Source organism: Coenobita brevimanus, chromosome 46 (assembly GCF_032717465.1).
Source record: "Coenobita brevimanus isolate Jiangsu-jjx chromosome 46, ASM3271746v2, whole genome shotgun sequence".
Taxonomy (NCBI): Eukaryota; Metazoa; Arthropoda; class Malacostraca; order Decapoda; family Coenobitidae; genus Coenobita; species Coenobita brevimanus.
This window is the reverse complement of record NC_136999.1, coordinates 38,329,509-38,356,813: the sequence shown is the minus strand read 5'-3', so window position 1 is coordinate 38,356,813 and position 27,305 is coordinate 38,329,509. Positions and strand designations below refer to the sequence as shown.

The window sequence follows — 27,305 nt, the reverse complement described above, 5'->3', positions numbered from 1 at the left end:
GAGGCAGCTTAAGAACCTCTGTGCAGTACTGGAAAATCAAGGTAAATGTGCAGTGGGAGTAGAATGTGGAATGTTCCTGGAAAGATGGTGACCGATGCCATGATAAGCTTGATACTAAGATGGAGGCCTGGGTGTGAAGAGTATATGAGGAGTACTTGGAGGTGTGTTACTGCAGTGTTCAGATCAACATATGGGCGAGAGAATTTTGCTTTGCATGAGGAGAAGTCAAACGTAAGAGCATTAAAAATATAAATTATGAAAGTGTGTAGAATGAGTTTAGTGATTAGAATAAAAAATACTGTGGATGAGAAGATAGTGCTTATACCCGCTGTAAGGTAACTTATTTCTTAAGCCTTGCCCCCTCATCCACTGCCCAGAAAGTAGCATGGCGTCAACGTGGCCACGCTTCGGGAAGGGGGCGGGGTATACGAGACAAGTTGCCTGGCGGCAGGTATATTAACAAAGCAAGGGTATATATGTTTAAGTGGTCTGGATTATGGAGACAATGACTGCAGATTGGGTGATGGAAGGAAAAATTTTAAGTATATGACTATAGTAAATGAGTGTTTAAGAAATCAAGGTATGGAAATGGGTGATACAATGGATCTGACAGGGTAATGGATACGTTTGACGAAATTTTAAGGATGAACTCGTGATGCAGTTCTGGTAAACCTTTCTAACTTGACTGTCGCTATGTGGCAGGTGTATGAAAAACACATCTGTAATAATTGAATAAATATTTAAATAGATTAAAATAAAGGTAATGCCTGATGGTTAGGCCTGCAAGGTGGTGGACCCAGGATTCCGCGGCTTTGTGTGACGTTTAAATGAATGTACGGCGAACTTCACTGCGCATGGTGTTGAGTTCTCCTTATGTCGTGGTTTTTCATTCGTTGTGTTGTGGAGCCTACCCCATCCTATCTTCAGCTGGGAAAGATGGTCAGGGTAATGACAAACAATGAATAGTGTTGTGATTTAAAACATCCTCTCGAAATCATCATTCCCATCATTGTCATCTTTGCTGTCGATGTTGTTGTTACCGTTGTTGTTAACATGAAATGAACTTATTTTGATTACTTTTATTAAATGTTTTCAGAGTGAGCCTGTACTCGTTTTTGCCGTACAGTGATTCATTTACCCTGCCAAAACGAGTGGCCACCTGGACTGCTGACAGAGGCCTGGTCCTTGCCCCCACAACCCAGCTCTTCCCTTCGAAGTTTGTGAAGTAAGTGATCTATATTTAAACATTGGGAAAGTTTGTCTATGCATAAGATTATTTTACCTAATAAAATACTATATTACCTAAATAAAATATTACATTATAAAAATACAGTACTGTACTAACGAACACAATATTATACAGAGAGAGAGAGAGAGAGAGAGAGAGAGAGAGAGAGAGTTCAATACCTATACAAAACTTTCCTGACTTTCCGTTTCTTCTCATCTGTAGAAGCATTTGCACACACACACGAAAACATTTACATTCCCATTTTTCTCTGAGAGTAGATAATTCTCAGCTTCATCATCTCAGAACCTTTTACAATATCCATTGATTTCCTTGCCAAGACATTTTCATCAACAGTATACACGTCTTTCCCATATCTCATACTCCTACTGCCCCCCACCTCTGCCTTTCATCTGTCTTCTAATTCCCTATCCACACGAGCGGGCAACGCCTGACGGACTCTGCCCACTGAGCGTATATCCCGCTTTTTTAGCAGTGTTACCAGATCAAACAGTTTCTGGCGGCCATTGGTCACCACTGGTCACACTTGTTTTGTTGTCCACACGGCAAGCATTGCCTCAACAACGGGCAAGGGTGTTATAGATAGTTTGCCAGTGGTTTCCCTGCTTATGACGTCATCTACGATCGAGCCCGCCAGCCACCTTCTAAATGTGTGAATTGTAATGTGATTTGGTATCAATGTTTGCCCGTCGGGCACTGCCCGCTCATTTGGACGGGCCCTTAGATATCCAGCCTCGGACTCATGTTCTTTCTTATAATTTCTCTCACATCAGACATTAAGTTTCACTGACAACCCTCATGCCTGATAAGTTCTCTCCCTGGCTTTTATGGTCACCCGAACTCTGTGGAATTTTTTTTTTTTTTTTTTTTTTTTTTTTTTGTGATGAAGTCTGTACTGTGTGGAAGTGATGTCAGGATTCTTGTGACATGCAGCAGTGTAAATGAGAATCGAGAGCTAGTGAATTCCTTAGGAGGAACTGGAGCTTTTAAGAAACAAAAGACCAGATTATTATTATTATTATTATTATTATTATTATTATTATTATCATCATCAATTTTAGTAGTAGTAGTAGCAGCAGCAGCAGCAGCAGCAGCAGCAGTATTACCAGATGCAATAGCGAAGCTGGTATTGTTTTCAATTTGTCTGTGTGTTTGTCTGTGTCTGTTTCTATTAGCACGATAACTTCGAAAACGCTCAAGATATCATCACATAATTTTACACGTGCGTAGTAGGGAAACCAATAGATCACGAGTTCGAAACTGGTGAATGTAGGTGAAGGTCTGTGTGTCTGTTACCACGATAACTTCGCAACCGCTCAAGATATCATCACAAAATTATACAGGTGTCTAGTAGAGATGAAAATTTCATACGATTGTTTTCATTTTGTCTGTGTGTTTGTTAGCACGATAACTTTACAACTGCTCACGATGTCATCACACAGTTTTACACATCTGTAGTAGAGATGAAAATCTCCTATGAGTTCAAAACTGGTGAAAGTAGATCAAGGTTTGTGTGTCTGTTACCATGGTAACTTTGCAACCACTCAAGATATCGTTACATAATTTTACAGGTGTGTAGTAGGGATGAAAATCTCCTACGAGTTCATAGTTCGTGAAAGTAGGACAAGGTCAAAGTCATATTTCGAGCCGCGCTAGATATGTATCAGCTCGTGGCCGGTGTTATTCCCCCCATGGGGAGTCCCTTGTTATTATTATGATTAGACTTTGCGTAAATTAAGAGCTTGGTATTCACTTTTTTCTTTATAGCACTTCCTCAGACTGTTAACAGTGACCGTACACAAGCCTGGACACCCCCTTGTTATACTGTGTTTGCTCATTCTTGGTCCAGGCTTTTGTCCTTTTGCAGCTTATTTCAGGTAGCTGTGTGGCAGAAGGAGACAATGCCACTAATATACATACTTTCCATAGCACCTCGATGTGACCAGCATCATCATCTAGTGTCAATATATTCCTACATCTCAGCATTCACGTCGGGGAGACAGAATTTTTAGGCCAAATATGAGAAAAAAGGTTATAGTAATTCCTGCTCTTAATGCAGTACCTACAATTACCAAATTTTAATGATATTGCAGTTTCTTAATACAACTTATATGCTTTCACTTTGAAACACTTAAATACAACAGAGAAAAGTAAAGGCTCCATCCCATTCCAGGTTCCCCCACCGTCCTCGCCTGGTGGTCTCCTCACTGTCGTACCCGACGCACGAAGCGCTGATGGTGGATGACCCAACGGCGCCTGGGGGTAAACGACTCACCTTCAGGGGACCCACACATAATGCTGTTGAGTTCCTCGCAGCAAGGATTAATTTCAAGTACGTCGCACTGGGAGACTAGTTTAAAGAATTTAGTAATGGATTCATTTGCGATTTACATTATTTGTTTTCAGAAGGTAAGAAAAATGTACAGTATTTATAGATTTAGTTACAGGTATAATTGGACGTCCTGCATATTTAGAGCTACTGTATGTCGTGAAACAAACTTATAAGAATTTTAATCAGTCTGTATCACACTTTAACATATATAATATCGCCGTAGAATTTTAATTAGTCTGTATCATACTTTTAACATACATAATACTGGCATATCATTAAACGATACAAATATTTTAGAATTACTGTAGGTGTCTTATGTCTCTTCCTTTAACATCATATCAACTGGTAAAGCAGTTGGCTGTTGACTGGATAAATATGATCGATTCCCGACTGGGACTGAGAGCAGTTTTGGGATTTGAGGTAACTTATCATCCGCAAGATTGTTCTACTTGTCCCGCTGACAGTCACTAGAAGGTGTGCTTCAAACATCCTGATGATGTGACATGTAGACTATGACATCATTAAGATATTGGAGGTATACCTCCCACCTGAGATCAGAGAGGCCGTGGAGCCATGAGTTATGCTGCAAGGGAGATTATTGAACTAATACAGTTTTTCACGGGGATATGCCATCCTGTGACAATTGCCAGTCAGGATTTACCTGACTGGAAGTTGCGGATCGAAAAGCCAATCCTGACTTGAAGTTGCGGATCGAAAAGCCAGTGCACATCAGACATCAGTGTAGGAAAAGGTTAATTCGGCTTTGATAGTGATAACCATCCTTCGCATATACAACTGAAAATTGTGGATAGGTGACTAAAGACATTATAAGGACACCAAGATGCTTAGCTGAGTTGTTTTAGAATATACCTTTGCTCCATATTTTCTTTTTACACCCACATGCACTGAAATCGCGAATGGGTTAACGTTTTTGCAAGTTTGTTGAAGGGGAGTGACCAAAATAACTCGACCAACTTTCAACTGATTTTAAATATATCAAAGATGAAGGTCACAGGGCAAGATAAATATTTACCTAGCAAGGCCAATGTAATCAGTTTTCGAGCAATTTAGACCAATCTTTGTGACAGGGCTAAAGGCACAGCAGGAACGAAGATTCTGAAGTTTGTGGACAATCTGTCGATCATCGAGGTAACAAAGCAAGGGCAAAGTACGACTTTTATGTGTCCGTGAGTGAAATAAATGAAACGGTTTTGATCTGATTTAGACCAAACGTGGTTGAACGGTTAATGGTCACCCGGTGGGTTGACCTTGTGCTATTTTGAACAATAGGTCAAAGATAAAGGTCACATGATAAATTTAACTTGTACATTTTTGCTCCGACCAAGCGTAATGGAAGACTTAAGGGTCAGAAAAGAATAATATAATTCCATTTTGAGAACACTCGATTAAAGGCCAAGATTACTGAACGAAGTCAAATGTTCGACCTTTAGACTGGTTGTAAGGTGCGGGTGATGTCCTCGTGAGTGGCCTCATTTTCCTTCCTTATATTTCCTTCTGCATGGGGATGGGCGAATTGGTGGTCCACTGATCTCTTTGTAATACAAAACCATATAGGTCTCACCAAAGTCTTTGTTTGGTACCTGAATATTTTTGTCACCTTGGAGACATGACTTTCTTAAGACGAAATATTCCACAATCATATATTGAACAACCTTGGCGATATCGCACGCCCCTGTCTCACCAATTCTGATACTAAAAAGGTCACTCTCCCACCTTCATGTACTCTTAAACAGGACTTGCTGCTTTGAATATTTGTACAAAATTAAGTAATTTTCTCTCCAAACCACACATACGAAACTCCTTTCAAAGAAGCTAAACATGACTTTTTTTTACCTGGTAAATTAACAATGGACCATGAGGCATTAACAACAAAATAATTTCAGGTACTGGTATGTGAGACCAGATGACAATGAGTTTGGCACCAAGCAGAAGGATGGCTCATGGTCTGGTATGGCTGGCCAAGTATTCAGGGAGGTAAGTGTTTAGAAACAGAGTTATCCACCATTCTATATATATATATATATATATATATATATATATATATATATATATATATATATATATATATATATAGATAGATATATATAAAGAATAACTGATGATCCTGTGGTCTACAACGCGTGCAGGAATGGAAAATAATTAGTTCTGTGCATTAGAAAAAATCCTCAAGGGATAGGGCGTTGTATGAGTAATGCCAACAGGGATGTAGGTCGATCACCCATACGTAACTGTTCTTATCTGTGGTTGCCTAGCCGTAGACAACTCTATCTTCCCAGATGTGTGAAATATTGCAGTATCTGTTGCTGTTCCACACCAGATATAGACCCCCACAACCATCACATTACTCCACATTATTTTTTTTTTCTTCCGCACAGTGAATAGGCAAAGCGTTATGTAATTACTGCATAAATACCCTGCCCCTCCAGCTCCTAGGGTGTGTGAAATATTGGAGTGATTTTTACTATTCCATTCTAGATAATAGACCTCCACAACCATCACAGAACTCCACAGATTTTGGTGTTTTTCTTCCACACATTAGGTTAGTAAAGCATTAGGTAATTACTATATAAACACCTTGTTATGTGATTTTTCCAGGTCATCATTTGTCATACATACCTAATGGTCATCACAACACTCCGTTCTTTATTTAGTAGTTATTCTGGCGACTCACCTTTGTAGTCATTGTTTCCAATACGTTACTCACAAGTCACGATATTTGCTCCACGATTCTTTGTCCACGCTTTATTTTTTCTAGCATTTTTATATCAACTTAAGGACACCGCATTATTTCCTGTTCCACTGATTAATCCCTTATGTAGCCAACACTGTCTGACATGTTTTATAGAGACCATAGCACAGTCCCTACAGTATTTGACAAGCTTTACTTGTATCTCACTAATCTGTCATATCCCATTTTTTTTTTTACGTACATAGTACGTGTAGTCATTGATTTATACTTAGGCACGTCAACTTTCTTTGTAAACCAACAACATCGATCACTTGTAAGGTAGAATTAGTGGAGATTAAAGTAGCATCACTGATGATCAGCAAAAGGACATGGGGACTACACTAAGGACATACTGGTACTAAGGAATAGCTATGGATTGCCAGTCAGAGCAGGCCTTTTTTAGGGGTTGGGGAGGTGGGAGGACAGTTATATGCGCTAGGATTTTAGCCCTGTCAAACTCCTTAATGATTCAGGGATAACTGATGCATGGTTTATTCCGTGCCAGGTAACGTGGTGTTTAGTGTCATTACCACAAATGACAACTCAATATGTGGCCATGGCTCCATGAATACTTTGCTGTGATATCACTTGTGCATTGATATTGGTGAAAACACAGATTCATCTATAATTTTCCTCATCACACTTCTTGTGCAAAGTGAGAAGTTATGTCAGATAGTCGGTGATGGAGGAAGTACAGTTGGGATCAGAAGTTGTGCTGGAGAGTCATTGGCCATGAAAGTTACGAACCTCTGTTACTTCTGATTATTGTGAAGAATTTTGACCTTGATTTCCCCCATCTGACAACAGTTGACCATGACTATATTTTCATCTGACACACCTTTGACTCTGCCCTACTGACGAGGAGTTAAATCAGCTAAATCAGGAACCGGGAAATCATACAGTCTAGATGAAAAATTCATCAGACAGACCCAGACACAAGAACAGGATAGCACAAGAGCAGGATAGCTGTTAAAAAGTGCCCCGTAGAAAATGAACCGCATATCCAGTCATAAATCAAGGTTCCGAAATTCGTAGCCTTACCTCACAAACAACTGCACCTCAGAATGTCTGTGAGAGTCATATGCATCTTCATACTGAACATTATTTACATTCCGTTTGTGTCGTCAGTAATTTCTATCGTTCTCCCTCCTCCAACACCTTCCTTAATCACATTCACTTACGTTATGCATCCAATAAGCCTGCCACTCCTCCTCCTCCTCTGAAACTCACTAATATTGATTACCGCGCTTACAATTATGCTCTCCGTGTGACCATACCATACCAACTTATTGTACTCTTTCCTACCCGTTCATCAGACAACTTCCCTGCTCCACATCTGCAGTGAAAGTCGGCAGTTCTTATCCAGTCCACAATAGGCAGCCCACATGCGCTTCTTAATAGTTTCACTTTCATTGGAACTTTTAAGTGACTCTTCACTGAGTGATAATCCAGGAACCTTCTCAGCATGTTTGATGGTAACCGTATAAGCAAGTGGACGCCAGGTGGTCTAGTCTATTAAGGCTCCTCAACTAGATGGTGTCCATAATGGTTTCCACCTGTGGGGTCATTGGGGTTTGTTGCTCATATAATGCCATCAAGGGGAGAGTGAGGCTATTCACCCTCACCCTAAAAATTGGAAATGAATGCTCTACCCACAGAACCCTATGCTTCTGATGAAACAAACACAGAAGAGAATTGGGTGATTCGTGGACAGACATAAAGACAGAATGATTTGATCACATCCAGATTCTATCATAAAATACCAGCACTTTTTTTTTTTTTTACACTGAGTTACCATGTCTTTCTGGTTTAAAAGGTATCCTTGGTGTCCTACTGCAAATACCCTGGCAGTTGTGTCGTCAGTAACCAACCGGTCTTTTCACTGGCGCATAAATACTGTTAGTAGAAACAGTGAAGGGTGCAAAGTCAGCAGGCATGTATAGTCTGGAAAAAAAAATGTTCCAACCGCTTCTATGGTGTGTGTATGTGGGTTGGTTCTTTCTGTGAGGCAGGTCACACTGCGGTATGAGGGTGGGGTGTGGCTGGGTAGAGGGCAGGAAGAAACTGAGGTAGGGGTTGGATGGCTGGGAGAGAGGTCAGGCTTAAGAGGGGTGTGCTGTTCAAAGCAGGGATCAAATCTGTCTAATTTTATGGGCATAGTGTACAAATTGTGTCAGTGGATAATGTATTTTTGCATTAACAGGAAGGAATGGCTGATGGCGAAACACTTCAGACCAGTCACTCATACCGACCCAAAGAGACATTGTGAGGGTCGTTATGAGGAGGTTTGATTTTAAACTGAAACAGGGTTCCAAATAGGTCTGTGAAGCCTGCATCGTAGCCTAAGGGACAAAGTAGGACTCGTAAGCACTAACACACTGGCAACAACGAAGCCTAAACTAAGTAATGATGGATAATTCACGGATACATTTCCATACGATTATTTAATCAATAATAATAATAATAATAATAATAATAATAATAATAATAATGATGATGATAATAATAATAATTATCATCATCATCATTATTATTATTATTATTATTATTATTATTATTATTATTGTAATTATTGTTGTTGTTATTAAAACAACAATAATAATCACCATCACCATTATCATCATCAAGACGTCCTTCCCCACCCCAGATTTACACATGTACAATACATTATTAAACTGACAGCACATATATCCACGAATATTAATGGCAACGTGTGTCATATTTCATGGTCAGTATGCCATGACTGCCTTTTCACACGACCTGCCATACACTTCCACCCAGATATACTGTCATGTTATTATCCTCGAATATATAAACAGTTCTTTGTGGAACTAGCCTCGCCAGTTCTCGTTCCATTTGTCTACATATTTTTAACACATTGTGCCCTGTGTGATGTGCATAAAATTATACTTTCAGAAAACAACCAATAGTAGTTTCTTCCTGCTTGCGTTTGTTTATCCAAAGAATAACCAGAATAATCCCATCTGCATGCCTTAACAAAACGTACCGAAGGCGATCGATATGTGTGTGTGGGTGTGTCTGTGTGTGTTCTTACCTACCTAATTGTTCTTACCTAATTGTATCTTTACAGGAATGAGTCAAGCTCGTGCTGTCCCAAGTCTTAAACCATATTTATCGTACATATCCTTAAATTTGTGAATTGTTTTGGCACACACTATTTCATTCGGTAGTGCATTCCATTGATCAATTGCTCTGTTTGGGAAACTGAATTTCCTTACGTCTTTATCACCTCTCTTCTTATGCAGTTTTTTGCAGTGTCCTCTTGCTGATGCTTCTCCATATCTTAAGTAATCATTTATGTCTATTTTCTCCTTCCCTGATATGCACTTATATAGCATTATCATGTCACCTCTCTTCCTTCTCTCCTGTAGTGTTGGTAGATTTAGTTAATTTAGTCTTTCTTCGTAGCTTAGGTCCCTTAACCCGTCACATCCCGAGGTTTTCCGCACCTCCGACATCCCCCAGTCCCGAGGTATTTTCGATTTTTTTTTTTTTTTGGCTAAAACCTTCGCTTTTGGTGAGAAACATCGAAAAATTCATAGATAAATCGCTCACCTGAGGTTTAAAGTGCCCAATCCAGGTAGGAGTTCCTCCTTACCTGAGTGGGTTTTCTAACATGCTGGCACCAAAGAAAACGAGTTCTATGGGAGGGTAACTATTTTATCCACTCATTAATGGTATTTATTTATTTACTTGGTACGAATGTATATGTAGTATGACAGTATATTGGTTTTCAAGCAGTAATAAAGGCATTATAAGCATTGTTTCACTCACTAACTAATCACCATACCTGACCTATTTTTGCCACACTACCTGATCATTATTTCTGGCTGTTTCTTCTTCTAATGCTATGTAAACATTGTCCTCCACATTGTCATCGATTGGGGAATCACTCTGGCCCTGAATAACTTTACTAGCCAGGTCACTGGTAACAGGTCCTTTGCCAAGACAATGGCGTGAGGGGGGGAGGGGGGAGGTTATGCAGTGTAAGGCATTGTCCCTGCTTGGTATCTTGTACAGGAATAGAGGAAGGTGTCCCGTGTATACATACGAAAAATCACGTGCAAAAATTGAAAATTGTGCAAATTAGGTACCTTGCAATTGCACGACGTACTGGTACGTCGCCGGGACTGGCAAATGCAAATCGTGGTGACGTACCCATACGTCGTCGGGACGGGGCGGGTTAAGCATGGAATCCATCTTGTAGCGGCCCTTTGAAGTTTTTCAATCTTGTCTATGTGCTTTTTGAGTTGAGGACTCCAGACTACTGATGCATATTCCAGGGTTGGTCTAATGAATGATGTTATTATCCTTCTTAGCATGTCTTCATTTATGTATGTGAATGCTATTATCATATTTGCAAGCAGTGTATACATGTTACGTACCTTCTCGCTGATGTGGTCAGCCAGAGATAGTCTGTTATTGATAATCACACCTAGGTCTTTCTCTCTTTCTGATGTGTATAGGGTTTTATTTCCAAACTTATAATCCCAATCAGGTCTTTTTCCACTTTTACCAGACTTGATTACATGACACTTGTCCACATTGAATTCCATTTGCCATGTACTACTCCATTCATGAAGTTTATTTAATTCTTCTTGTAGTTCTTTACAAGAGTCTGTGTTAGTAATTCTCCTTTATATTTTTACAGCATCTGCAAACATATTCAGATAGCTCTCATTTTCAGTGTTACTGTTTATATCATTTATATACACTAAAAACGTGATTGGTGCCAGCACTGAACCCTGTGGTACTCCACTAGTCACTTCTTTCCATGATGAGTAGTTTCCTCTTAGTACTGTTCTGATTTCTCTTTTTATGAGAAAGTCTTGGATCCAACAAAACAGTTTGACTCGAATTCCTCCTTGATGGTACAGTTTCCATAAAAGTCTTTGGTGTGGTACTGTGTCAAAAGCTTTCTTGAAATCTAAATAGATACTGTCCACCCATCCTTCCCTTTCCTGTATTGTGTTTGTTACTCTGTCATAGTAGCTCAACAGATTAGTAACACATGATTTTCCTTTTCTGAAACCAAACTGTCTTTCTGTTAACATACCGTTCTTCTAGATGATTTACCCAAACTTTTCTTATAAGCTTTTCTAATACCTTGCTTACAACACTGGTCAGTGATACTGGTCGGTAGTTGAGTGGATTTTGTCTATTACCTTTCTTGAATAAGGGGACAATATTTGCTTTTTTCCAAATATCAGGTAGTTTACCTTGACTCAAGGATTTCTTGAATATTAAAAATAATGGTTTACTTAACTCCTTTGCACATTCTCGTAATACCCAACATGAAATTTCATCAGGACCACTTGCTTTTAATCTGTCTAATCTACTTAACTCCTCCTGTATTACTTTTTCTGCTATTTGTATATGTGGTAGTATGTGTGGACATGCATCATCCACATAGTCCCTCTCAATTTTTTTTTTTCTGTAAAAACTAATTAGAAATTCTTATTTAGTGCTTCACAAATATCTTTCTCTAGCGTATAAGTGATTCCCTCGTCCGTAATGGATTGTATTATATCTTTTACTTTGGTTTTGCTTCTGATATAGCTGTAAAACAGCTTTGGTTGATCACTACTTTTATTTATTATATCCTCCTCAAACTGTTTTTGGGCTTCCCTCCTTATTCTTGTATAATCATTTCTTGCCTGTTTGTAATTATTATACGCCCTTTCACTATTGTGTCTTCTGTATCTATTCCACAACAAATCTCTTCTTTCTTTTAATTTTTTACATTCTGTATTGAACCATTTCTGTATTTTCTTATCTGCTTCTTTGTGCTGTGGGATGTACTTCTGGACTCCTATTTCATAAAATTCACAGAATTTTTTATATACAGCATTTAAATCTTGTCCTCTAAGCTCATTTTCTCAATCAACTTCTAAGAAATACTTCTTTAGGTCTTGATAATTTCCCTTTTTATAGTTTAGGCTCTTTTTATAACTGTCATTGCTGTTTACTATGTCATATGCTATCCTGAAGTTATAATTTAGTACTGCATGATCGCTTTTGCCGAGTGGAGGGTGATATATTAAACTGTCAATATCATTTTCTTGGCTAGTAAATATTAGATCTAGCACTGAAGGTATATCAAGTCCTCTTTTTCTGGTGGTTTCCCTCACATGTTGCGTTAGGAAAAACTCTTGCACGAGATCCAGAAGCTTTTGGTCCTAACAGCTTTCAGCTTTCTTGGCTAATTATATCTAGAGTATTCCAATTTATATTTGTATTGAAATCCCCAGTTAGTATAATTCTCTCCGATTTCTCTTTCATTTTATGTAGTAATGATCTTAAACTCTGAACTGTACTCTCTGCCAGGTCCTCATATTCCTCTCTTTCCCATGTGTTTGATCTGGGTGGCATGTACAAATTGGCCACAATTACTTTTCCTTCAGATGTGTTGATCTCTACTGCAATCAGTTCTACTTGTGATGGTATATCTAGTTTTATTTCATTGACTTTTAGAATTTTCTTTGTTAATATTATAATTCCTCCTCCTTTTTTTAAATTTCTGTCTCTTCTCCATATATTGTATTCCTTTAAGTTTAGTATGTCATTGGATATCCTTGGTGTTAATTTTCTTTCAGTTAGGCATATTATTTGTGGTTCATTTTCTCTGACATAATCATTCATCTCTAGTAATTTAGATACCATTCCATCCACATTTGAGTACATCAACTTTATCATCTTGTTTATATACTTACACATGTGTGTGTGTGTGTGTGTGTGTGTGTGTGTGTGTGTGTGTGTGTGTGTGTGTGTGTGTGTTGTTATGGAACAGAGAAAGATAATGTACACTTTAAGTGAGAATACTAAAAATCACTACTGTCCCGTAAAGTTCCAGGTTCAAAACAAAAGAGTTAGGTAAAATTACAAGTTAAAGTTTAATGCTCAAACTAACAACAAAACATTCAGGACTCATAAGGATAATGTAATGGCAAAAAACAGGTTAAATATATGGTTAACTGCAATGGCCTCTATTAACACGAAATTAGCAAGAGTAAATTTATCTAAGTCATCCCTAATAAAATGAGAAAACCAGTTAATACTCAGTGAATGCAAGACATATTATTAAAGATACAAAATACTATTACCACTGGCTGACAATATGAATTACAAAAACTTTACTAGGCCTACAAATCAACACCTTATGCTATACAGTACAAGAATAAAATGTAATAACACTCATACTCAAATTACACAGCTGCTAGATGGTTGGAGACTTCCTGAGCACTCACAATAATAACAACTGTACAGGGGAGGATAGAGATGTGAGCAAAATGAGGAGTAGATCTAAGTGGCAATTAATGCAGAGACTGAGCTCATCATATAGGGGCTGGCAGAGCTTGATACAACTTGTAAGAAGGACGCGCAAATGAAGCCAGAGGGGACAAAGAGTTGACACTCCTGCTCTGAACAACAGAAAGAACGACTTACTCTACTATAAGGGTAGAAGGGGGGAGTGAGGTAGAACACGCTCGTGATCAGACATGCAGCATACTCTACGTTAGAATTACACAAAGGATGATGAAATCATAGGCTATGTAACACCTCCCCACAAAGAAAAAAGAAATTTACAAAGGAAATTTCTTATTACTCTAAAACAATCTGTCTAAAGTCTAGATAAGCAATCTGCAATAACATTTTCTTTCCCCCTGACATGTTGTATGTCTAATGAATACTCCTGAAGAAGTAGACTCCATCTTGTCAATCTCTGATTTTTATCTTTAAACTTACTAAGGAATTTCAGTGGGTTATGATGGGTATAAATGACTATGGGGTCAAAACCAGAACACAAATAATTGAAAAATGCTGTCAACCCAAAATCAAGGCCAAAAGCTCTTTCTCAATAGTTGAGTAGTTCTTTTTAGATGGAGTGAACTTCTTACTGTAATATGATACAGGGAGTTCAATACCCTTATCATCCTCTTGCAGCAAAACAGCCCCAGCTCCTGTATCACTTGCATCAACAGCCATCTTAAAAGGCTTAGCAAAATTTGGAGTAGCGAGCACTGGCTGGCTTAATAGGATAGCTTTAAGTTTGTTGAAAGAGGATTCACAGTTATCGGTCCAGACAAATTTAACTCCCTTTTTCAGTAGGTCTGTAAGTGGTGATACAAGAATTGAAAAGTTAAGAACAAATCTCCTGTAATAACCCACCATTCCCAAAAATCTTTGTAGCTCTTTCCTACTTTTAGGTCTGGGAAGATCACTTATAACCTGAACCTTAGCTCCTTGTTGTGCACCATGTCCATCACCAATTACGTACCCAAGGTTCTGAACTTTAGCTTGACCAAACTCACACTTTGATAAATTAGCTACAAGATTAGCCTGAACCAAACACTCAAGAAATTTACTGACATGGCATAGGTGATCCTTCCAGTTGTCACTGAAGATTAATACATCAATATAAACACTACACCCTGCCAAACCCTCTCTTACAACATTCATGAGCTTCTGCAATGTGGCTGGTGCATTCTTCATACCATATGGCATTACAGAACATGCAAAAGTCTTTCCTAGTGTTACAGTTATATGCGCTAGGATTTTAGCCCTGTCAAACTCCTTAATGATTCAGGGATAACTGATGCATGGTTTATTCCGTGCCAGGTAACGTGGTGTTTAGTGTCATTACCACAAATGACAACTCAATATGTGGCCATGGCTCCATGAATACTTTGCTGTGATATCACTTGTGCATTGATATTGGTGAAAACACAGATTTATCTATAATTTTCCTCATCACACTTCTTGTGCAAAGTGAGAAGTTATGTCAGATAGTCGGTGATGGAGGAAGTACAGTTGGGATCAGAAGTTGTGCTGGAGAGTCATTGGCCATGAAAGTTACGAACCTCTGTTACTTCTGATTATTGTGAAGAATTTTGACCTTGATTTCCCCCATCTGACAACAGTTGACCATGACTATATTTTCATCTGACACACCTTTGACTCTGCCCTACTGACGAGGAGTTAAATCAGCTAAATCAGGAACCGGGAAATCATACAGTCTAGATGAAAAATTCATCAGACAGACCCAGACACAAGAACAGGATAGCACAAGAGCAGGATAGCTGTTAAAAAGTGCCCCGTAGAAAATGAACCGCATATCCAGTCATAAATCAAGGTTCCGAAATTCTTAGCCTTACCTCACAAACAACTGCACCTCAGAATGTCTGTGAGAGTCATCATATGCATCTTCATACTGAACATTATTTACATTCCGTTTGTGTCGTCAGTAATTTCTATCGTTCTCCCTCCTCCAACACCTTCCTTAATCACATTCACTTACGTTATGCATCCAATAAGCCTGCCACTCCTCCTCCTCCTCTGAAACTCACTAATATTGATTACCGCGCTTACAATTATGCTCTCCGTGTGACCATACCATACCAACTTATTGTACTCTTTCCTACCCGTTCATCAGACAACTTCCCTGCTCCACATCTGCAGTGAAAGTCGGCAGTTCTTATCCAGTCCACAATAGGCAGCCCACATGCGCTTCTTAATAGTTTCACTTTCATTGGAACTTTTAAGTGACTCTTCACTGAGTGATAATCCAGGAACCTTCTCAGCATGTTTGATGGTAACCGTATAAGCAAGTGGACGCCAGGTGGTCTAGTCTATTAAGGCTCCTCAACTAGATGGTGTCCATAATGATTTCCACATGTGGGGTCATTGGGGTTTGTTGCTCATATAATGCCACCAAGGGGAGAGTGAGGCTATTCACCCTCACCCTAGAAATTGGAAATGAATGCTCTACCCACAGAACCCTATGCTTCTGATGAAACAAACACAAAAGAGAATTGGGTGATTCGTGGACAGACATAAAGACATAATGATTTGATCACATCCAGATTCTATCATAAAATACCAGCACTTTTTTTTTCACACTGAGTTACCATGTCTTTCTGTTTTAAAAGGTATCCTTGGTGTCCTACTGCAAATACCCTGGCAGTTGTGTCGTCAGTAACCAACCGGTCTTTTCACTGGCGCATAAATACTGTTAGTAGAAACAGTGAAGGGTGCAAAGTCAGCAGGCATGTATAGTCTGGAAAAAAAAATGTTCCAACCGCTTCTATGGTGTGTGTATGTGGGTTGGTTCTTTCTGTGAGGCAGGTCACACTGCGGTATGAGGGTGGGGTGTGGCTGGGTAGAGGGAAGGAAGAGACTGAGGTAGGGGTTGGATGGCTGGAAGAGAGGTCAGACGTAAGAGGGGTGTGCTGTTCAAAGCAAGGATCAAATCTGTCTAATTTTATGGGCATAGTGTACAAATTGTGTCAGTGGATAATGTATTTTTGCATTAACAGGAAGGAATGGCTGATGGCGAAACACTTCAGACCAGTCACTCATACCGACCCAAAGAGACATTGTGAGGGTCGTTATGAGGAGGTTTGATTTTAAACTGAAACAGGGTTCCAAATAGGTCTGTGAAGCCTGCATCGTAGCCTAAGGGACAAAGTAGGACTCGTAAGCACTAACACACTGGCAACAACGAAGCCTAAACTAAGTAATGATGGATAATTCACGGATACATTTCCATACGATTATTTAATCAATAATAATAATAATAATAATAATAATAATAATAATGATAATAATAATAATTATCATCATCATTATTATTATTATTATTATTATTATTATTATTATCATTATTGTAATTATTGTTGTTGTTATTATAACAACAATAATAATCACCATCACCATTATCATCATCAAGACGTCCTTCCCCACCCCAGATTTACACATGTACAATACATTATTAAACTGACAGCACATATATCCACGAATATTAATGGCAACGTGTGTCATATTTCATGGTCAGTATGCCATGACTGCCTTTTCACACGACCTGCCATACACTTCCACCCAGATATACTGTCATGTTATTATCCTCGAATATATAAACAGTTCTTTGTGGAACTAGCCTCGCCAGTTCTCGTTCCATTTGTCTACATATTTTTAACACATTGTGCCCTGTGTGATGTGCATAAAATTATACTTTCAGAAAACAACCAATAGTAGTTTCTTCCTGCTTGCGTTTGTTTATCCAAAGAATAACCAGAATAATCCCATCTGCATGCCTTAACAAAACGTACCGAAGGCGATCGATATGTGTGTGTGGGTGTGTCTGTGTGTGTTCTTACCTACCTAATTGTTCTTACCTAATTGTATCTTTACAGGAATGAGTCAAGCTCGTGCTGTCCCAAGTCTTAAACCATATTTATCGTACATATCCTTAAATTTGTGAATTGTTTTGGCACACACTATTTCATTCGGTAGTGCATTCCATTGATCAATTGCTCTGTTTGGGAAACTGAATTTCCTTACGTCTTTATCACCTCTCTTCTTATGCAGTTTTTTGCAGTGTCCTCTTGCTGATGCTTCTCCATATCTTAAGTAATCATTTATGTCTATTTTCTCCTTCCCTGATATGCACTTATATAGCATTATCATGTCACCTCTCTTCCTTCTCTCCTGTAGTGTTGGTAGATTTAGTTAATTTAGTCTTTCTTCGTAGCTTAGGTCCCTTAAGCATGGAATCCATCTTGTAGCAGCCCTTTGAACTTTTTCAATCTTGTCTATGTGCTTTTTGAGATGAGGACTCCAGACTACTGATGCATATTCCAGGGTTGGTCTAATGAATGATGTTATTATCCTTCTTAGCATGTCTTCATTTATGTATGTGAATGCTATTATCATATTTCCAAGCAGTGTATACATGTTCCGTACCTTCTCGCTGATGTGGTCAGCCGGAGATAGTCTGTTATTGATAATCACACCTAGGTCTTTCTCTCTTTCTGATGTGTATAGGGTTTTATTTCCAAACTTATAATCCCAATCAGGTCTTTTTCCACTTTTACCAGACTTGATTACATGACACTTGTCCACATTGAATTCCATTTGCCATGTACTACTCCATTCATGAAGTTTATTTAATTCTTCTTGTAGTTCTTTACAAGAGTCTGTGTTAGTAATTCTCCTTTATATTTTTACAGCATCTGCAAACATATTCAGATAGCTCTCATTTTCAGTGTTACTGTTTATATCATTTATATACACTAAAAACGTGATTGGTGCCAGCACTGAACCCTGTGGTACTCCACTAGTCACTTCTTTCCATGATGAGTAGTTTCCTCTTAGTACTGTTCTGATTTCTCTTTTTATGAGAAAGTCTTGGATCCAACAAAACAGTTTGACTCGAATTCCTCCTTGATGGTACAGTTTCCATAAAAGTCTTTGGTGTGGTACTGTGTCAAAAGCTTTCTTGAAATCTAAATAGATACTGTCCACCCATCCTTCCCTTTCCTGTATTGTGTTTGTTACTCTGTCATAGTAGCTCAACAGATTAGTAACACATGATTTTCCTTTTCTGAAACCAAACTGTCTTTCTGTTAACATACCGTTCTTCTAGATGATTTACCCAAACTTTTCTTATAAGCTTTTCTAATACCTTGCTTACAACACTGGTCAGTGATACTGGTCGGTAGTTGAGTGGATTTTGTCTATTACCTTTCTTGAATAAGGGGACAATATTTGCTTTTTTCCAAATATCAGGTAGTTTACCTTGACTCAAGGATTTCTTGAATATTAAAAATAATGGTTTACTTAACTCCTTTGCACATTCTCGTAATACCCAACATGAAATTTCATCAGGACCACTTGCTTTTAATCTGTCTAATCTACTTAACTCCTCCTGTATTACTTTTTCTGCTATTTGTATATGTGGTAGTATGTGTGGACATGCATCATCCACATAGTCCCTCTCAATTTTTTTTTTTCTGTAAAAACTAATTAGAAATTCTTATTTAGTGCTTCACAAATATCTTTCTCTAGCGTATAAGTGATTCCCTCGTCCGTAATGGATTGTATTATATCTTTTACTTTGGTTTTGCTTCTGATATAGCTGTAAAACAGCTTTGGTTGATCACTACTTTTATTTATTATATCCTCCTCAAACTGTTTTTGGGCTTCCCTCCTTATTCTTGTATAATCATTTCTTGCCTGTTTGTAATTATTATACGCCCTTTCACTATTGTGTCTTCTGTATCTATTCCACAACAAATCTCTTCTTTCTTTTAATTTTTTACATTCTGTATTGAACCATTTCTGTATTTTCTTATCTGCTTCTTTGTGCTGTGGGATGTACTTCTGGACTCCTATTTCATAAAATTCACAGAATTTTTTATATACAGCATTTAAATCTTGTCCTCTAAGCTCATTTTCTCAATCAACTTCTAAGAAATACTTCTTTAGGTCTTGATAATTTCCCTTTTTATAGTTTAGGCTCTTTTTATAACTGTCATTGCTGTTTACTATGTCATATGCTATCCTGAAGTTATAATTTAGTACTGCATGATCGCTTTTGCCGAGTGGAGGGTGATATATTAAACTGTCAATATCATTTTCTTGGCTAGTAAATATTAGATCTAGCACTGAAGGTATATCAAGTCCTCTTTTTCTGGTGGTTTCCCTCACATGTTGCGTTAGGAAAAACTCTTGCACGAGATCCAGAAGCTTTTGGTCCTAACAGCTTTCAGCTTTCTTGGCTAATTATATCTAGAGTATTCCAATTTATATTTGTATTGAAATCCCCAGTTAGTATAATTCTCTCCGATTTCTCTTTCATTTTATGTAGTAATGATCTTAAACTCTGAACTGTACTCTCTGCCAGGTCCTCATATTCCTCTCTTTCCCATGTGTTTGATCTGGGTGGCATGTACAAATTGGCCACAATTACTTTTCCTTCAGATGTGTTGATCTCTACTGCAATCAGTTCTACTTGTGATGGTATATCTAGTTTTATTTCATTGACTTTTAGAATTTTCTTTGTTAATATTATAATTCCTCCTCCTTTTTTTAAATTTCTGTCTCTTCTCCATATATTGTATTCCTTTAAGTTTAGTATGTCATTGGATATCCTTGGTGTTAATTTTGTTTCAGTTAGGCATATTATTTGTGGTTCATTTTCTCTGACATAATCATTCATCTCTAGTAATTTAGATACCATTCCATCCACATTTGAGTACATCAACTTTATCATCTTGTTTATATACTTACACATGTGTGTGTGTGTGTGTGTGTGTGTGTGTGTGTGTGTGTGTGTGTGTTGTTATGGAACAGAGAAAGATAATGTACACTTTAAGTGAGAATACTAAAAATCACTACTGTCCCGTAAAGTTCCAGGTTCAAAACAAAAGAGTTAGGTAAAATTACAAGTTAAAGTTTAATGCTCAAACTAACAACAAAACATTCAGGACTCATAAGGATAATGTAATGGCAAAAAACAGGTTAAATATATGGTTAACTGCAATGGCCTCTATTAACACGAAATTAGCAAGAGTAAATTTATCTAAGTCATCCCTAATAAAATGAGAAAACCAGTTAATACTCAGTGAATGCAAGACATATTATTAAAGATACAAAATACTATTACCACTGGCTGACAATATGAATTACAAAAACTTTACTAGGCCTACAAATCAACACCTTATGCTATACAGTACAAGAATAAAATGTAATAACACTCATACTCAAATTACACAGCTGCTAGATGGTTGGAGACTTCCTGAGCACTCACAATAATAACAACTGTACAGGGGAGGATAGAGATGTGAGCAAAATGAGGAGTAGATCTAAGTGGCAATTAATGCAGAGACTGAGCTCATCATATAGGGGCTGGCAGAGCTTGATACAACTTGTAAGAAGGACGCGCAAATGAAGCCAGAGGGGACAAAGAGTTGACACTCCTGCTCTGAACAACAGAAAGAACGACTTACTCTACTATAAGGGTAGAAGGGGGGAGTGAGGTAGAACACGCTCGTGATCAGACATGCAGCATACTCTACGTTAGAATTACACAAAGGATGATGAAATCATAGGCTATGTAACACCTCCCCACAAAGAAAAAAGAAATTTACAAAGGAAATTTCTTATTACTCTAAAACAATCTGTCTAAAGTCTAGATAAGCAATCTGCAATAACATTTTCTTTCCCCCTGACATGTTGTATGTCTAATGAATACTCCTGAAGAAGTAGACTCCATCTTGTCAATCTCTGATTTTTATCTTTAAACTTACTAAGGAATTTCAGTGGGTTATGATGGGTATAAATGACTATGGGGTCAAAACCAGAACACAAATAATTGAAAAATGCTGTCAACCCAAAATCAAGGCCAAAAGCTCTTTCTCAATAGTTGAGTAGTTCTTTTTAGATGGAGTGAACTTCTTACTGTAATAAGATACAGGGAGTTCAATACCCTTATCATCCTCTTGCAGCAAAACAGCCCCAGCTCCTGTATCACTTGCATCAACAGCCATCTTAAAAGGCTTAGCAAAATTTGGAGTAGCGAGCACTGGCTGGCTTAATAGGATAGCTTTAAGTTTGTTGAAAGAGGATTCACAGTTATCGGTCCAGACAAATTTAACTCCCTTTTTCAGTAGGTCTGTAAGTGGTGATACAAGAATTGAAAAGTTAAGAACAAATCTCCTGTAATAACCCACCATTCCCAAAAATCTTTGTAGCTCTTTCCTACTTTTAGGTCTGGGAAGATCACTTATAACCTGAACCTTAGCTCCTTGTTGTGCACCATGTCCATCACCAATTACGTACCCAAGGTTCTGAACTTTAGCTTGACCAAACTCACACTTTGATAAATTAGCTACAAGATTAGCCTGAACCAAACACTCAAGAAATTTACTGACATGGCATAGGTGATCCTTCCAGTTGTCACTGAAGATTAATACATCAATATAAACACTACACCCTGCCAAACCCTCTCTTACAACATTCATGAGCTTCTGCAATGTGGCTGGTGCATTCTTCATACCATATGGCATTACAGAACATGCAAAAGTCTTTCCTAGTGTTACAAAACATGAGATCTCCCTAGCACATTCAGTCATAGGTACTTGCCAGTATCCCTTTAACAAATTAAACTTACTTATGTACCTAGCCTTTCCGATCTTGTCTATGCAATCTTCCACGCGAGGGAGAGGGTAAGTGTCTGTTTTGGTTATCTGATTAACACGCCTGTAGTCGATGCAAAGCCGCTGTGACCCACCCGGCTTAGGGACTAGAGTGACAGGAGAACTCCACTCACTCTGACAGGGCTCAATCATCTCGTGGTCCAACAGGTAGCCAAGCTCCTTCTGGATGAAAGGAACTTTCACTGGGTTCACACGGTAAGGAGGCAGTTTAATTGGCTTTGCGTCTCCAACATCGACATCATGTATCAACACAGTGGTTCTTCCTGGACTGGCACAGAACACTTGCGGGTACTCCTGCAGTAATGCCGAAAACTCCTGCCTTTCCTCGGGAGCTAGATGAGAAAGCTTAGTCTGGAGATCATTCATAATATCAGGATTCTTCACCAAACTATCACTCAGGCTCATGCTGCATGGGAGAACTTCACTTGCAGACTCGGGTGGAACAGCTACAGTGCAGACTGGGTTATTTTCGTCCTGCCTGTGATATAACTTTATCATATTGATGTGACAAAGCTGCTTGTTCTTTCTACGATCTGGTGTGGCGATGACATAGTTGACATCACTGAGTTTCTTCTCCACGAAATAAGGACCACTAAACTTGGCTTGAAGAGGTTGCCCATGCACTGGTAGCAGAATCAAAACCTGATCTCCTGGCTGAAAGTGGCGTAACCTGGACTTCTTATCATACCAAGTCTTCATCTTCTCCTGAGCAGCTCCTAAATTCTCTCTCGCCAGCTGTAAAGCAGTGGACAGCCGTTCTTTGAACTTCATCACATACTCCAGCAGGTTGATGTCATCTTCCTCCGACAGCCAGCATTCCTTGAGTAACTTAAGGGGTCCTCTTACTTCATGGCCAAACAGTAGTTCAAAAGGTGAGAAGCCCAGTGATTCATTTGGAGATTCTCTTGCGGCAAATACAACGAATGGAAAACCTTTAACCCAGTCTTTCTGATGTTCCAAACAGTATTTCTTGAGCATCGATTTGAGTGTTTGATGATATCTCTCCAACGCTCCTTGGGTCTGGGGATGGTAAGCTGAAGACGTGATCTGGGTGATGCCCAACTCTTTCAGAGACTGCTTGAAAACATTTGACATGAAATTACTTCCCCGGTCTGACTGTAACTCCTTGGGCAGACCAAACTTGGTGAAGAACCCTAGCATTTCCTTAACCACGTTCTTTGCTGAGATATTTCTAAGTGGAATGGCTTCAGGATAACGAGTAGCCATATCAATCAGGGTCAACACATAACAAAATCCTGAAGAAGTCTTAGGAAGAGGGCCCACAATATCCACCAACACACGGGTGAATGGCGCCTCAAAAGGAGGAATGGGAACTAGAGGTGCAACCTTTTCGGTCTGATTACACTTCCCCACAACTTGACAGGTGTGACAAGACTTACAATACCAGGAAATATCCCTGAAGATACCTGGCCAGTAGAAGTGTTTCAAAATGCATTCCACAGTCTTCCTCACTCCAAGGTGTCCTGCCAAACTGGAATCATGAGCCACTCTAATGATATCCTGCCTACAAACACGAGGGATGACAACTTGATGTACAACCTCCCTTTCACAGTCGGCTGATGCTGTTGGGGGTCTCCACTTCCTCGTAAGTACTCCTGACTTTATATAATAACAAGTAGAAGCACCGGCTGACTCTTCCTCACTGCAAGCAGAGTTAGCTAGACCTTTCAACTCAGGGTCAGCAACCTGCAACTCAATCAACTCTTGACAAGACAAATTATCAACTCTACAGGGTACTGCCTCATCTGGTGAGTGGTCCAAATTAGCAAGAAAAGTGTCAGCTAGGATAACATCATCATCATCATTATCCTCTAAGTCACCAGTAACTTTAGGCTTAGCCCTAGTGACAGCACATGCAGGGAACACATCAGGGACATCACAATCCTGGGCCGCAGCCACTGGCTCACTAGACAACTGAGGAGCTGGACACACTTGACTTCCACCAATATCATTTCCAAGTAAGAAAGTTACACCTGACACTGGGAGTGTCTCAACCAACCCAACCATAACGGAACCATTAACAAAACCAGACTCTAAATTCACTCTGCACGGAGGGACAGAGAAGTAATTATTCCCTACACCTTGTAAGATTACAGTTTCATCAGAGGAATTAACATTAGAGCCTAGAACACTGGTCAGCATAAGGGATTGGCAAGCACCTGTATCACGATATATTTTAACTGATTTCCTGTTATTACTGTCCAGAGGACTGACAAAACCATCAGACAGGAAATTAGCACATGAACTCTTGAGAGTGTCACCCACGTTACTGCTCAAAAGAGGAGCTTCATCATGAGAATTTAATTTACCCCTCAAAGCAGGTTCAGTTAACTCAGTTAAAGAATTCTGGGAACTCTCAAGGGTGGACACTAGACCAATTGACTGAATATTTAAAGACTCCTTTTTGTTCACATCACGCTGTCTCCTGAAACATTTCTCCGTAGTATGACCAAGCTTACTACAATAAGTACATTTACTTTTCTGAAATCTAGAGGTGAAGCTGGTATTTACTTCCTGAGAAACATCATCTTTATTCTCTTTCCTGTTACCTGTACTCTGAGTAGAGGCAACGTACTTACTCTCAGCTTTCCTTTTTCTCTAGAATATCTCTTGTGAGTGAGAACATATTCATCAGCTAAAACTGCAGCATCAGACAAATTATCTATTCTTTTCTCATCAAGATATAGGCTTACATCTTTATTAATACACTTTTTGAAGTCCTCCAGCAAAATCATCTGCTTAAATTTGTCAAAATCAGAATCCACATTCTTAGAATTTAACCAGTGCTCTAACAGATCTTCTTTGATTTTTGCATACTCAACATGGGATTGCTTATCTTGCTTATAAGTTGTCCTAAATTTTACTCTATAGGCTTCAGGAACAAGTTCATAGGCCTTAAGAATCAAGCTCTTAACTACATCATAATTATCAAATTGATCCTGAGGCAAAGATGCATAAGTTACTTGAGCTTTACCGGTGAGAACAGATTGAAGGAGTACTGGCCAATACTCTTTGGGCCAATTAAAACCTGTAACTACACTCTCAAACAACTGAAAATACTTTGTTAAATCTGATTCATTAAAAGGAGGGACAAGTTTAACATTTTTAGCCACATCAAAATCGTCAGAGCTAGATGATCCACTTCCACATTGTTTCATGCGATACTCATGGTCTGCCTGAGTCCTAGCAAGTTCAATTTGTGCCTGAGCCTGTACCTGTGCCTCCTGAATACGAGCATTTGCCTGAAATTCAGCCTCCTTAGTACGAGCCTCCTGCAGGGCTAGCTGTAACTTATCTAATTCAATCTACGTTTGCTCATTTGGAGGAGTTACATTAAACAAGCTTTCATTAATCATGTCAACAATTTGATCTTTAGAATGATGAGAGCGAACAGCAATTCCCAATTGTTGAGCAACAAGCTTAAGTTCATTCTTTGTTCTGTTTTCTACATCACACATTGTTTGCACATTTGACAAAAAATCTTTGGCTTCATCAAGCGTAGTAATAGTAGACATCATGAATAAACCACAGTCACAAAATATCAAGCAATATCCTTATGATAATATCCTGAATATCCTGATAAGAGGTCGCCAAATTTATGTTACGGAACAGAGAAAGATAATGTACACTTTAAATGAGAATACTAAAAATCACTACTGTCCCGTAAAGTTCCAGGTTCAAAACAAGAGTTAGGTAAAATTACAAGTTAAAGTTTAATGCTCAAACTAACAACAAAACATTCAGGACTCATAAGGATAATGTAATGGCAAAAAACAGGTTAAATATATGGTTAACTGCAATAGCCTCTATTAACACGAAATTAGCAAGAGTAAATTTATCTAAGTCATCCCTGATAAAATGAGAAAACCAGATAATACTCAGTGAATGCAAGATATATTATTACAGATACATAATATTATTACCACTTGCTGACAATATGAATTACAAAAACTTTACTAGGCCTACAAATCAACACCTTATGCTATACAGTACAAGAATAAAATGTAATAACACTCATACTCAAATTACACAGCTGCTAGATGGTTGGAGACTTCCTGAGCACTCGCAATAATAACAACTGTACAGGGGAGGATAGAGATGTGAGCAAAATGAGGAGTAGATCTAAGTGGCAATTAATGCAGAGACTGAGCTCATCATATAGGGGCTGGCAGAGCTTGATACAACTTGTAAGAAGGACGCGCAAATGAAGCCAGAGGGGACAAAGAGTTGACACTCCTGCTCTGAACAACAGAAAGAACGACTTACTCTACTATAAGGGTAGAAGGGGGGAGTGAGGTAGAACACGCTCGTGATCAAACATGCAGCATACTCTACGTTAGAATTACACAAAGGATGATGAAATCATAGGCTATGTAACACCTCCCCACAAAGAAAAAAGAAATTTACAAAGGAAATTTCTTATTACTCTAAAACAATCTGTCTAAAGTCTAGATAAGCAATCTGCAATAACATTTTCTTTCCCCCTGACATGTTGTATGTCTAATGAATACTCCTGAAGAAGTAGACTCCATCTTGTCAATCTTTGATTTTTATCTTTAAACTTACTAAGGAATTTCAGTGGGTTATGATGGGTATAAATGACTATGGGGTCAAAACCAGAACACAAATAAAATGAAAAATGCTGTCAACCCAAAATCAAGGCCAAAAGCTCTTTCTCAATAGTTGAGTAGTTCTTTTTAGATGGAGTGAACTTCTTACTGTAATAAGATACAGGGTGTTCAATACCCTGATCATCCTCTTGCAGCCAAACAGCCCCAGCTCCTGTATCACTTGCATCAACAGCCATCTTAAAAGGCTTAGCAAAATTTGGAGTAGCGAGCACTGGCTGGCTTAATAGGATAGCTTTAAGTTTGTTGAAAGAGGATTCACAGTTATCGGTCCAGACAAATTTAACTCTCTTTTTCAGTAGGTCTGTAA

General features: G+C 38.6%; 1 protein-coding gene across 1 annotated transcript in view; it reads left to right on the top strand.

Annotated features, from left to right (window-relative positions):
* The window catches only part of LOC145398697 (uncharacterized), an 85,030-nt gene that overhangs the window by 19,036 nt on the left and 38,689 nt on the right, over window positions 1-27,305 (top strand). Inside the window, exons 6-8 of the mRNA XM_080271498.1 lie at window positions 1,097-1,225; window positions 3,420-3,578; window positions 5,483-5,573. Coding sequence (XP_080127624.1) covers window positions 1,097-1,225; window positions 3,420-3,578; window positions 5,483-5,573 — 379 coding nt within the window. The remainder of the gene's footprint in view (window positions 1-1,096; window positions 1,226-3,419; window positions 3,579-5,482; window positions 5,574-27,305) is intronic.